Source organism: Phyllostomus discolor, chromosome 2, assembly GCF_004126475.2.
Source record: "Phyllostomus discolor isolate MPI-MPIP mPhyDis1 chromosome 2, mPhyDis1.pri.v3, whole genome shotgun sequence".
Taxonomy (NCBI): domain Eukaryota; kingdom Metazoa; phylum Chordata; class Mammalia; order Chiroptera; family Phyllostomidae; genus Phyllostomus; species Phyllostomus discolor.
In genome coordinates this window covers 216905963-216917604 of record NC_040904.2, presented here as the reverse complement: position 1 = coordinate 216917604, position 11642 = coordinate 216905963, and the positions used below count along the sequence as shown (strand labels likewise).

Here is an 11642-nt window from a genome sequence, read left to right as displayed (position 1 = left end):
GTCTGACTCCGCCTCCGTTATTGCGCCCCGCGGCGTCCGGCCTCAGGGTTCCCACTCGCGGGCTCGCTGCCCCAAGCCGGAAGTGCGCGGACGACTGCGGCCACCGGGGCTCCGCCCCCTTCCCGCAGGCCACCGCCCACCTCCATTACGCAATTCCCGCGCGCCGGCTCCCGCGGTTTGGCAGGGCGCGCAGCAGTGACGTGCGGCGGCGGGAGCTGCGGCCGCGCGCGGCCCCGGCCGAGGTCTGGTGAGAGGGCGCCCCTGCGGCTTGACCCCGCGGACCCTTCCCGGTCCCCGCGGACCGTCCACGGGCGGCGTCTCTCCTGGCCGCCCCTTTTCGGGCCCCGGGAGAGCGCGGAGCTGTCGCGTCCGCTGCGTACGGTGCGCGCGCGATCCTGCGGTTTGTCGCGCTTCTGTGAGCGCCGCGGGTTGCGGACCGCTGCGGGCCGGCCGGCGGGGGCAGGGCCGCCGCGGGCCCGGTTTCATTCCAGTTCGGATCCTTCTGCCGCCGTCGAGGCGGCCTCCTACCCGTCGGCCCCGCCCCCGGCTGTCAGGCCTCGGGGAGCCGAGAGCGGTGGGCATGGCCAGCATCACGCAGCTGCTGGACGACCTGTGCGAGGCCCTCCTGCCGGCCGCGAAGGCTCACCTGGGCCAGCGCGGCCCGAGCCGCAGGAGAGCGAAGCAGAGCCTCAAGCGGGTGGCCTACAACGCTCTGTTCGCAAATCTCTTCCAAGACGAGGCTCCCAAGCTGCAGCCTGACCCCCCAAGACTCCCCGTGAAAAACAAGATCCTCATGCTGTCCTTTGACCTGAGAGTGGGCGGCCTGGGCCCCGAGGCCGACCGGCTGGAGGAGCTCGTGGAGAAACTCGAAGCAGCCCCTGGCTGCCCACTGGTGGAGGTGGGTTCGGCTTTGGACCTGCTGGTGCAGCTGGCGGGCAGTGGCCCCCCGCAAGCCCTGCCCCGGAAGCGGGACTACTTTTTCCACAACAAGCACGTCGGCAGGAACGTGCCCTACAGCGGCTACGACTGCTACGACCTGAGCGTGTTCGAGATGGACGTGCAGACTCGGATCTCCAGGGAGGAGTATCTGTGTCAGGACGCCATCCAGAAGGCGCTTCAGGTGATGGAGGCCGCGCCGGGCACCGGCCTGCCCACTGCCCGTCTCTTCTCATATGGCGAGCCCTGTGGCGACAGGTTTGAGAGGGACACCCGCCTGTCGCTCTTCGGAGCCCTTGTGCACAGTCGCACCTACGACATGGACGTCCGCCTGGACTTGCCCCCGGTGCCGGACAGCGCGGACCTCTGCGGACTGACCATAAAGGTGGGGTGCTGCTCTCTTGCCCCTGGGCCCCCCCGCCCCCCGCCCTTGGAAGTGCCTCCCTGACTTTCCTGTTGTCGCGGGAGGGGCAGGACAGCTCTGGAGTGCAGGCCACTCGGTGGCTGAGCCGTGGTGAGGCCGGGCGCTGGCGCCCACCTTCCTGGGCAAGGACGCAGCTGTGCCCCTGCAGGCCTAAGCAATATGTTTCTTCTCCTGCTTACCTGGCAGGACATGTCGCTAAGTTGCTCATTCTGCCCCCTAGAGGTGTTCCTTAAGCCTAAGTTAGTTGTTATTATCGTCATTATTACTTAAGATTTTATGCACTTATTTTTAGACAGAGGGGAAGGGAGAGAGAAAGTGAGGGAGAGGAACATCCATGTGTGGTTACCTCTCTCATGCGCCCCCTACTGGGAACCTGGCCTGCACCCCAGGCGTGTGCCCCGACTGGGAATCGAACCCTTGACCTCGTGGTTTGCAGGCCTACACTCAGTCCACTGGGCCACACCAGCCAGGGCCTAAGTTAACTAAGGTGAAGTAAAAAGTTTTGTTCCTTGGTTGCATACGCCACATTTCAAGTGCTTAGCAGCCACATGTGGCAAAGAAAAAAGAAAAGAATGCTTGTTCCTACTGCCCACGCAGCATTCGGTGCTTCTCTGCACTTTTAGCACAGGGCTTCTCCTACCGGATGAAGCGCATTGGCCTTGGGCCTTGTCCTCTGTGGCTACGTGCGTGTCCCCGGAGGGCGTGCCCCCGTTGCCCCCTTGCCCTGAGACATCGGGGGGTTGCAGACCCAGACGGGGCTGCAGCGGGCAGCCTGGCCTACGCCGGTTTTTCCGTCTCTAGTGCGGTTTCTGTGCGGGGTTCCCCCAAACGGAATTTGCAGGTTGGACGCATTTCGTTGCACGGCATGTGGGTGGGGGCTTAAGTGTCGTATGGAATTGGGAACTGGCGACCTTCGTAGTTTAGGGTTAATTCCTTAGACAGTTTAATGGATGCGGAAACACTGTAGTGTGTGCGTGCCAGAGAGAGAAACGGGAGGCGTTCTGCCGGGCCTTTCCCGGGTGAGCGAGCCGGGTGAAGTGCTGCACCTCCATCACACGGGCGAGGCTGCGACCCAGAGGCACACGTACTGGTCCCTCCCTCCCCTACCCGCAGGTGCCTCAGAGCGTGGATCCGTCCGAAGACGAAGGGTTCCAGTCGGCATCCAACCTGACCCCCGACTCCCAGTCTGAGCCGGGCACGACCCCCGAGGTCGACCTGTGGGACGCGGCGCTCACCTACGAGCCCAGCAGGCAGAGGTGCTGGGAGCACATTGGCTGGTGCGTAAGCTTTGCCGTGGGAGGCGCGGGCCTCCTCCGGTGTGTGTGTGGGCGTGGGCTGCCTGAGAGCCGGGGCAGCTCTGGCAGCCGCTGCTGGGACGGGACGGGGGGGGGGGGGGGGGCCTGGAAGTCCCGGTCGGGGGAGGGCGCAGCCCTGTCTCTGCCCTGGGAGTTGGCAGAAGTGCCCGGGGCGGGGACTCCAGGCTTCATGGAGGCTCCCACTGGAACGGCAGCTCCGAGGGTCACACTCTGCAGCGAGAGCACACTCTGCAGCGAGAGCCGTCCCTCGCACCTGAGTTCGCGTCCTCCCCGGGAGGGCTCCCAGCCCGAGGTGTCCGGGGTCGCCTGGCCGGCAGTGTGGCCGGGGCTGGGGGGGAGACGACCCGTGCCCACCGTCGTGCACGTCTGGGAGGACGGGCGTGCTGCTGCCCCCCGGCAGGCTGTGGTCCTGGCAGCGCCGCCCTGACTGCCGCTTCTCCGGGTCCAGGGCCTCTGCCCGCAGCGGGCTTGTGCCTCGGGGCCCCTCAGAACGGGCCCGGTGGCCTTTCACTCCGGCGTCCCTGCCGTGTCCCCAGAGCTCATTCCCGTCTAACCCCAGCGGCCCTTGGGCGGGCGGGCGGGGAAGCTGAGCTCCCGCCAGAAGCAGAGCCCCCTGTCCACCAGCAGCCCCAGGGCTGTGAGCGCTGCCCCTGCGCCCGCCCTGGAGCCGGTCGGTCCACAGGACGTCCCCTGCTGCTGCTCCGCCCAGCCAGCCGCTCTGGGGGGCCGTTCCCAACGTCAGGGGATCAGGGGCTGAGTTTCGGTGGGTCCTGTACGGGCCTCTTCTCCCTCTGCGTCGAGTGAGTCACGGGGCCACCCTGGAAGAGGGGGCAGGAGCTCCCCTGTGCTCGGCCGGTGGCGAGGGGTGAAGGGCGCAGGGCAGGGCATCGTCGGCGAGCAAGCACGAGACACGAGACTTGAACGCGTCCTGAGACGTGGCGTTCGCGTGCATCGGGCGCAGAGGGGGACGCGGGCTGGGGCTCCGAGTCTCGTCCACACGAGGAAGCCCCGCAGCTTGAGGCCCGTTTCCTGCCCCGCGAAAGAGGAGTTTTGTCTTCAAAAAACGAATGACACCGTTTTGATTCGCTAGACTGAAAAACGGGTTTTTTGGGGAGGAGGAGAAAAGAGCTGGTCAGGATTTGAAAATGAGAAGAAAATGTTCAGAAAAGCCTGTATTGTCAGGCTCTATTAAAAAATTACTTTTTTCAGTGGGTTTAAACATTTGCTTACAAGATTCTGTTTACTTTTAGACTGTGGGGAAGGAGGGTTGGGGGAGAGAAACATCAGCATGTGGTTGCTTCTCATGGCCCCCCACTGGGGACCTGGCCCACAGCCCAGGCGTGTGACCTGACTGGGAATTGAACCAGCGACCCTTTGGTTCGCAGGCCGGCGCTCAGTCCACTGAGCCACACCAGCCAGGGTGGGTTTAAAAAACTTAAAACGATATGTTTACTGGTCTTATGTTTACTGGTCTTAGAGAGAGAGGAAGGGAGGGAGAGAGAGAGAAACGTCACCCTGGCCGGGGACTGCAGCAGCAGCCCAGGCTCTCGCCGGGACTGGGGACCGGGACTGGGGAACGGGACTGGGGACCGTGACTGGGGGCCGGACGACACTTCGGGCGGACGGGGCGACGCCCCAACCTGCTGAGCTGCCCGGCCAGGGCTTTCCCGGTGGATTCTGAAAGACAGTTTTCATACTTCCCAGTAGAGGTTCGGGGTTTTCGAAGGTGTACTTTGAAGACCCCATGGTTGGACTGACCTTGAACGCACACCCGTCTGGTGAGCTTGCCGCGCTGGGTCCTGCGGAGGCGAAGCCCCTGGGGGCCGTCCCTGCCCCGCGCTGAGCTGGGGGCGTGCTCTGCCGGGCTCGCCCCTCGTGCTGTCTCTCGAGGAAAGTCTGCGCGACGTAGAACTGGACACTTCGGTCGCTTCTAAGTGACAGTCGGGGGCGTGAGACATGCTCACGCCGTTGTGAGGCCTTCACACTGTCGTCTCCAGAACCTCCCGCCTCCCCAGACGAGACTCTGTCCCCACTGGACACCGGTGTCCCCACTCAGTGCCGAACCTGTCGTGGCAGGGGCCCCCGTAAGTGGGGTCCGCGGCGGCGTCTGCCCCGTGGGGACCGGCTGAGCTCCCGGAGCCCCAGGGCCCCATGGCCTGTCCCCGTCGGGGCAGGCGCCAGCACGTCCTTCCTTCCGGGGCCGAGTGTTCCGTCCCGAGGGTGGGTGGGTCACGTCTCCAAGCCCACTCGCCCCGACGGCACGCAGGCTGCTTCCGCCTGTGGGCCGTTGTGGGGTGCCGCTGGGCGCACGGGCGTGCAGACTGGCGCTGCCCTCGCCCGAGGGCCCGCTGCGGTGACTGTGCTCCTGTGAGTGTGCGCCCTGGTGCTGGCGGGCGTCCTGCGTGGGCGTGGGGGGCGGCAGAGCCCGAAGAGCTGACCAGAGGCCGGCGGCTGGTGGGGGGCACCCGCTGCGGGGTCGCTGCCTCCCGCCTGGCCTTCACGCAGCTGAGGTGCCCGCGGCTCTGTCTCCACAGCCCCCCTGGCCGCAGAGAGGAGCCCTACCTCACGGAGGCGGGAAGGGACGCCTTCCACCGGCTCTGCCGGCTGTGCCGCGGGGAGCTGCAGGCGCTGGGTGCAGGCCTGCCGGCCGCCGCGCAGCCCATCCTGGTGAAGGAGTGCGAGCTGGTGAAGGATGCGCTGAACGTCTTGATCGGGGTCGTGTCTGCCACCTTCCCCCTCTGCCAGGTGGGGGCACGGCGCGGGCGGGGGGGCCGGCGTGGTGAGGCCCGGCGGCGGGCCCCGCGGCGCAGCCAGTGGAAAGCGGCGCCTCGTTCTGCGCTTTCATCGCTGGGGGGGCGGCTGGGTCTGCCTTTGGAGCTTGCCGTGCCTGCGTCTTGGGCGCGGGCCCCCCAGTCCCGGAGCTGTCGGGGCCGAGCCGTGGCTGGAAGGGGCCCCGGGTGTCTGGCCTCAGCGCCCTCTGCTCTGCCCCCCCCAGCCGACGCAGGCCTTCGTGGTGAAGCGGGGCGTCCACGTCCTGGGGACCTCCCCCGAGAGCGTCAGCAGCCTCCTGGCGGAGGTGGCCGAGTGCGGGACCCACTACGCGCGCCTGAGCCACTTCTCCCTGCAGCCCGTGCTGGACGCCGCGTGCAGCAAGGGCCTCGTGTTCCAGGTAGGGCCTGGGGCCTCGCCCGGGGCTGCGCGGCCTGGTGCTCCACCGCGGTCGCTGCGCCGCAGACCTGGGCAGACGCGCTGGGGCCGCGGGGCAGGGGGAGGCAGGCGTGGCCCGCGTCCAGGGGCCCGGGCGAGGCCCAGGTGGGGTGGGGCGGGCACTCGGTGCTCTCCCCCAAGGATCCTCAGGGAGACACGTGGCGATCAACACTCGGACTCCTTGCTTGTTGAGTCCCAGGAGCTGGGGCTGAGCCAGGTCTCCCCGCGAGCCTCCCGGCCGCCCCTGCGCTGGGCCCCACCCCTGGACAGCAGGTGCAGCTTCGGGGGCGGGGCCTTCTGGGACAGAGGCTGTCAGGGAGGGGCGGAGGGGGCGGGCACTGTGCCCCGGGCACTGCGGGGGCGGGGTGACACCGTGAGGGCCAGGCGCAGGCTGGGCCGTGGAGAGTGGGCAGGGGCGGGCGGCAGGAGGGAACGGACGCGGCTGGAGTGTCCTCCGTCCGGGGCGTGAGGGTGGGGGGCACAGCCGCCCCGTCGCCGGCGGGTGGACGGTGTGGGGTCTGGAGGGTCGCCTGCAGGCGCCCTGAAAAGGCGTGAGCTCTGCGGGGCTCCTGCTGCCAGAGTGCCTGCTGCCCGGGACGGAGGGACGGACGTGCTGCTGGGACCCCGCCGGCTGAGCAGCCAGGGGCCTTCTCAGAGCTGCCCCCGTGCGCAGTGCCCTTCCCAGAGCGCCTCTGAGGTGTGGCCGGCCCGGCTGCGGGGACAGGGTTTGCAGAGGGCCTGGGTCCTTGCTCCCGGGGGGGGCCCGCAGGCGCCCCTTCCCAGGGAAGCGGAGCCCAGGGCTGGAGGGAGGCAGCCAGGCCCACCCCCAGCTCCAGCGCACCCTCCAGTCCCAAGCTAACAGCCGTGCCTGCCTGCCTGGCTGCAGCCCCTCCGTCCCCTCGCCCAACAGGCCTTCACCAGCGGCCTGAGGAGGTACCTGCAGTACTACCGGGCCTGCGTGCTCTCCACCCCGCCCACCCTGAGCCTCCTCACCATCGGCTTTCTCTTCAAGAAGCTGGGCCGGCAGCTCAGGTGAGCCGCGGCCTGCAGGGCCGCACTCGGCGTGGGGTCTGGCCAGCCCCCACACCAGCCGGGCTCCCCCGGTGCTGGGCTCGGTGTGCCGGCGGCTCGCCCCGGTGGGGGCTCCCACCTGAGGGCACACGGTCCGCACAGCTCTGGCCCTGGCACTCAGGGACCAGCTCGTTGGCCCAGGTGCCCCCTGGAGGAGAGCGAGGGAGGGAGGGCGGGGGGCCTGGGGGAGGGGTGCAGTGGGAGGGGTGGCCTCCAGGCAGAGGGGAGGAGTGTGGAGGCCCCGAGGCTACAAACGGGCCCAGGGAGGGAAGTGGGGGCACAGCGGATGCTGTGGCTCCCAGGGGGCGGGGAGGGCGAGGGTCTGGTGGGGGGCACGGGAGGGGCTCGGGGCAGAGTTGGGGCAGGGGAAGGGCCAGCGCTCGGAGCGAGGGAGCCAGGGCCAAGCTGCAAGGGGCTCCAGGTGGGCACGGTCAGCGGGAAGCGGGAAGCTGAGACCCTCACGGTGCAGCTGGTCGTAACGCTGGAGCGGGAAGTTGGGCAGGGAAGGGCCCACGACACGTCCTGCCCTCACCTGGTGGGGCCTCTATGCCTGCTCACCGTCTGTCCCCCGGCCTCCGTGTCTAGGTACCTGGCCGAGCTCTGTGGTGTGGGCACCTGTGGAGGGGAGCCCAGGGCAGCCTTCCCCACCGTGAGTCCTGCTGGCTCCAGGGAGGGGTGTGGCCGGGTGTGGCCGCCTGGGTGGGGCGGCAGGGCCCCTCTGCGGAGCACACGCACTGAGCCCCCCTCCTTGCTGTCTCTAGGGGGTGAAGCTGCTCTCCTACCTCTACCAGGAGGCCCTGGACAACTGCAGCAACGAGCACTACCCTGTGCTGCTGTCCCTGCTCAAGACCAGCTGCGAGCCCTACACCAGGTGGGGCCGGGGGTGGGGCCGGGGCTGGCCGGGGGGGGCCATGCTCGGGCTCAGCAGACAGCTGCCCAGCACAGGGGGCCGGGCGGGGAGGGCGTGGGGGGGGCTAGGACCTGGCTCCCCAGGCAGACTGCCCCACCCTGTGGCTGCCACGCCCTCCCCGGCAGGTTTATCCACGACTGGGTGTACAGTGGGGTCTTCAGAGACACCTACGGCGAGTTCATGATCCAGGTGAATCACGAGTACCTGGGCTGCAGAGGTAGGTGGCGGCTGGCTCCCGGGCTGGGCGGTCAGGTGGGCCGGGGCGGTCCCGGACGCAGGCCAGCCGTGTGCCCCGCCCCCCGTTCAGACAAGTCTTACTGGACCCACGGCTACGTGCTCGTCTCCAAGGAGGCGGAGGAGTGCGCGCCCGCGTTCCTGAAGCACATCGCTCGCGACGCGTACCTCTGCGGGAAGACCATCAACCTGCTGAAGCTCTGCTGCCCCCGGGTGAGGAGGGCCCACCCCCGCCCCCCACCCCCCACCCCCACCCCCCACCCCCATGCCCGCCTGCCTGCAGCCTGCTGCCCCCCTGCCCCGAGACCTGGCCGTTCGTCCTCAGCTCCGGGCCGGCACGCTGGAGCTGGGCGCGTGGGGACTTCTCCCTCAGCGTCCCCTGGGAGTTTCTCGGGGGCCCCTGCTCTGGGCACCTGCTCCAAGACGGAGGAGAATCTCAGGTGTTCCCAGGGCCAAGGGGCGGTGGGCCCTTTCCTCCCCCCGACCCTCTTCGTGGGAGGCCCCCTGGCGAGTGGGTGGGCTGCAGCTGCAGGAAGACAGACCAGCTGGCTGAGGGGGCTGGCCATGCTCTGGAGCAGAGGCCTGTGCCAGCGTCTGGCCAGGGCCCAGGTGGCGGCGGTGGGGCGTGGGTGGATGGGCAGCCTCTGCCAGGAGGTGCTGTCTGGCGTCCGAGCAGAGAGGCAGGAGGACTGGCCGTGTGGACCTGGGGCACCAGGCCCAGCAGGTGGAAGCCCGACCAGGCGCCAGTGTGGGGCTGGGCAGGGTCTGGGCCAGGGTGGGGGGGACGGGCAGGTTCAGCCTGCGGCCAATGGCATCCCTCCAGTGCTGGGCTGGGAACAGACTCGGGTGGCCAGGACAGGTGCAGGGGCCGTGTACATAAGCTTGGCGGGGGTGCACCCAGGAGCTGCCCCTGAGATTGGCTGCAGGTGGGCCTCCGGGGGTGGCCTGGAGCAGGGCCCCATCTGCCCAGTCTCCGTGGGTGGTGAGGAGCCGGGCAGCGGAGCCGGACGTGAGGCCGCGTGTCACCGGCTCACGGGGGGTCCTGCTCCTTGCAGCACTACCTCTGCTGGTCTGACGTCCCCGTGCCCCGGATCTCGGTGGTCTTCTCCCTCGAGGAGCTGAAGGAGGTCGAGAAGGACTGTGCCGTCTACGTGGGGCGCATGGAGAGGGTGGCCCGCCACAGCTCCGTCAGCAAGGAGGAGAAGGTTCGGGACCCCAGCCGGGGGCTTCCCTGGCACCGTCCTGCCCTCCCAGGGCCGGAGCCAGCCCTGCCCCTAGGGGTCTCCGTCCTGTGGGTGGGCTGCCCAGGGCAGGGGCTCTGCCCTCCTCCCCCCAGGCTCACCGGACGCTGGAGAGGGGGCAGGCACTCCCTGAGCTCCTTGGTCTCCCACGAGGCGAGCACACTCAGGCCTGGGGTGTTGGCCCTGAGTGCCGTGCAAGACTGTGCCAGCTGCCCTGGGAGCCGTCCTTGTCGGGGCTGAGGGTGCGGCGCCTCCCCTCGAAGAAGACCCTGCAGCCCTGGGGAGGGGACAGGGTTGGGGTGTGATCGCTGACGGTCTTCTGCAGGAATTACGAATGGAGATCGCTAAGCAAGAGCTGATCGTCCAGGCCCGAGAAGCCGCGTCCAGGGTCCTAAGCGCGCTGAGCGGTGCGTGTGGCTCAGGTGCTCCCCCCTCCGGGGTTCTGGGGGCCGCCTGCTGGGGGCCCCCCTCACGGGCGCGTTCTCCGTCTCCTCGCAGATCGGCAGGTGTCCGAGCGGATGGCCTTGGACGCCCGGAAGCGAGAGCAGTTTCAGAGGCTGAAGGAGCAGTTTGTGAAGGACCAGGAGGTGGGGCGGGGCAGGCCCTGGGGGGAGGGGCGGGCTCCAGGGTCGGGAGGGGTCGGGGTTGACTGAGGAGGCCCCTTGTGGGTGTGTCGTGCAGCGGCGCCGGGCGGCCCGGCAGGAGGAGCTGGACGACGACTTCAGCTACGCCCGCGAGCGCCGGGACCGGGAGCGGAGACTGAAGGCCCTGGAGGAGCAGCTGGAGAGGAGGGCGCGGTAGGGCGGCCGGGGGCCGGGCCTCCTCCAGTGAGGACGGGGCAGGGGCCTGGTAGCTGGCTTGACCTCCATGATGGTCATTTAACTTTTTTAAAAAAGATTTTACCTATTTACTTTTAGAGGGGAAGGGAGGGAGAAAGAGAAACATCAGTGTGTGGTTGCCTCTCGTGCACTGCCCCCTGGGTTCCTGGCCCACAACACAAGCCTGTGCCCTGACTGGGAATCGAACCAGTGACCCTTTGGTTCACAAGCCTTGCTCAGTCCACTGAGCCGCACCAGCCGGGGCTCGTTTTGCTTTTTAATTTGACAATTTCTATCAGTCATCTTGACGCCAGGCATCCACTTGGCCTCAGTGGTGCTGGACATGGACCTTTGCACACTCAGGTGTCCGTAACCACCCTCAGGGTGTCTGCCTTTGTGGGAGGGGCTGACCCTTCCTGCTCGTGGCCTTGGCCATTCTGACCTTATCCTGTTTGCAGAGCTGTGGCCTGGAGCCAGAGCGATGTGCACACATGCCTGTGTCTGGGCACACACACCTGTGTGTGTGTGTGTGTGTGTGTGGCACACGTCTGTGTGGCACACGTGTGTGTGGTATGTGCCGTGGGTGTGTGCGTGTGGTAGGTGCTATTCTTTCTGTGCAGCTGAGGAAGGGAGGCCTTGCCTGCCGAGGGCCCTGTGCCTCAGGCTGCGTAGGGACTCACCTGGCATTCATTCAGCAAGCCCTGGGTGGGTGCTGCCCGGTGGGCAGAATGACCAGCCTGCTGGGTCCCCTGCAGGAGCTGCGTAGGTGCGAGGGGACCGGCTGGTGGCCTGGGGAAGGTGCCAGGCTGTGCAGACCACCCACGGGGGCCTCCATCGTAGAGAGCCGCCCCCGTGGGGCGACAGCTGGACGGGGTGGGGTGACTGGTGACAGGCGCTCTCTGGGTGTGGCTTCAGGCAGGCGCTGGTCGACCACTACAGCAAGCTGTCTGCCGAGGCGGCCCGTCGGGAACAGAGGGCTCTGTGGAAGATCCAGAGGCACAGGCTGGCGGGCGCGAGGGTTCGCTTCCTCCGAGACGAGCAGGAGCGCACTCAGGTGTGTGCCGGGGCGGCTCTTCCCTGGGCTGGGGGACTCAGGGTCCCCTGCAACTTCACACAGACCCGTGCGCCCTTCTGGGGGGGGGGTGGCTCTCATCAGCTGCTCAGAGACGTGGCCCGGAAGAGGCTGTGCGTGCTGCGTAGACCTCGCTGTGTCGCTGCCGCGGCAGCTGTGGCTGGTGGGCGCAGAGGCTCAGGGCCAGGTGGTCTGGGTTGAGTGTCAGGCCCGCCCCTCCCCACACAGCTGCTGCCTCCCATCCAGCTAATTGAATTGCAGGCCCTGCTGAAAGCCCTGTCGGAGGGAAAGCCCCCGGAGCCACCGACAGCCCCGCCGAGTGCACACTGTGGGGTGAGTGGCTGGGGCAGGACCCAGGGCGTGTAGCGGGGGGCTGAGGTGGGTACTGAGGCTGGTGCCGCCCGGGGAGCGCA

At 68.0% G+C, this 11642-nt stretch overlaps 1 protein-coding gene across 1 annotated transcript in view; it reads left to right on the top strand.

The window, feature by feature from the left end:
- Nucleotides 1-197: 197 nt before the first annotated feature.
- The window catches only part of TUBGCP6 (tubulin gamma complex associated protein 6), a 16203-nt gene continuing 4758 nt past the window's right edge, over nt 198-11642 (top strand). Inside the window, exons 1-15 of the mRNA XM_028533326.2 lie at nt 198-1321; nt 2474-2637; nt 5211-5421; nt 5672-5845; nt 6794-6915; nt 7540-7603; nt 7716-7825; nt 7990-8081; nt 8172-8311; nt 9154-9303; nt 9665-9746; nt 9838-9926; nt 10021-10136; nt 11073-11211; nt 11491-11562. Of these exons, the coding sequence (XP_028389127.1) occupies nt 581-1321; nt 2474-2637; nt 5211-5421; nt 5672-5845; nt 6794-6915; nt 7540-7603; nt 7716-7825; nt 7990-8081; nt 8172-8311; nt 9154-9303; nt 9665-9746; nt 9838-9926; nt 10021-10136; nt 11073-11211; nt 11491-11562 (2466 nt within the window). The 5' untranslated portion in view covers nt 198-580. The remainder of the gene's footprint in view (nt 1322-2473; nt 2638-5210; nt 5422-5671; nt 5846-6793; nt 6916-7539; nt 7604-7715; nt 7826-7989; nt 8082-8171; nt 8312-9153; nt 9304-9664; nt 9747-9837; nt 9927-10020; nt 10137-11072; nt 11212-11490; nt 11563-11642) is intronic.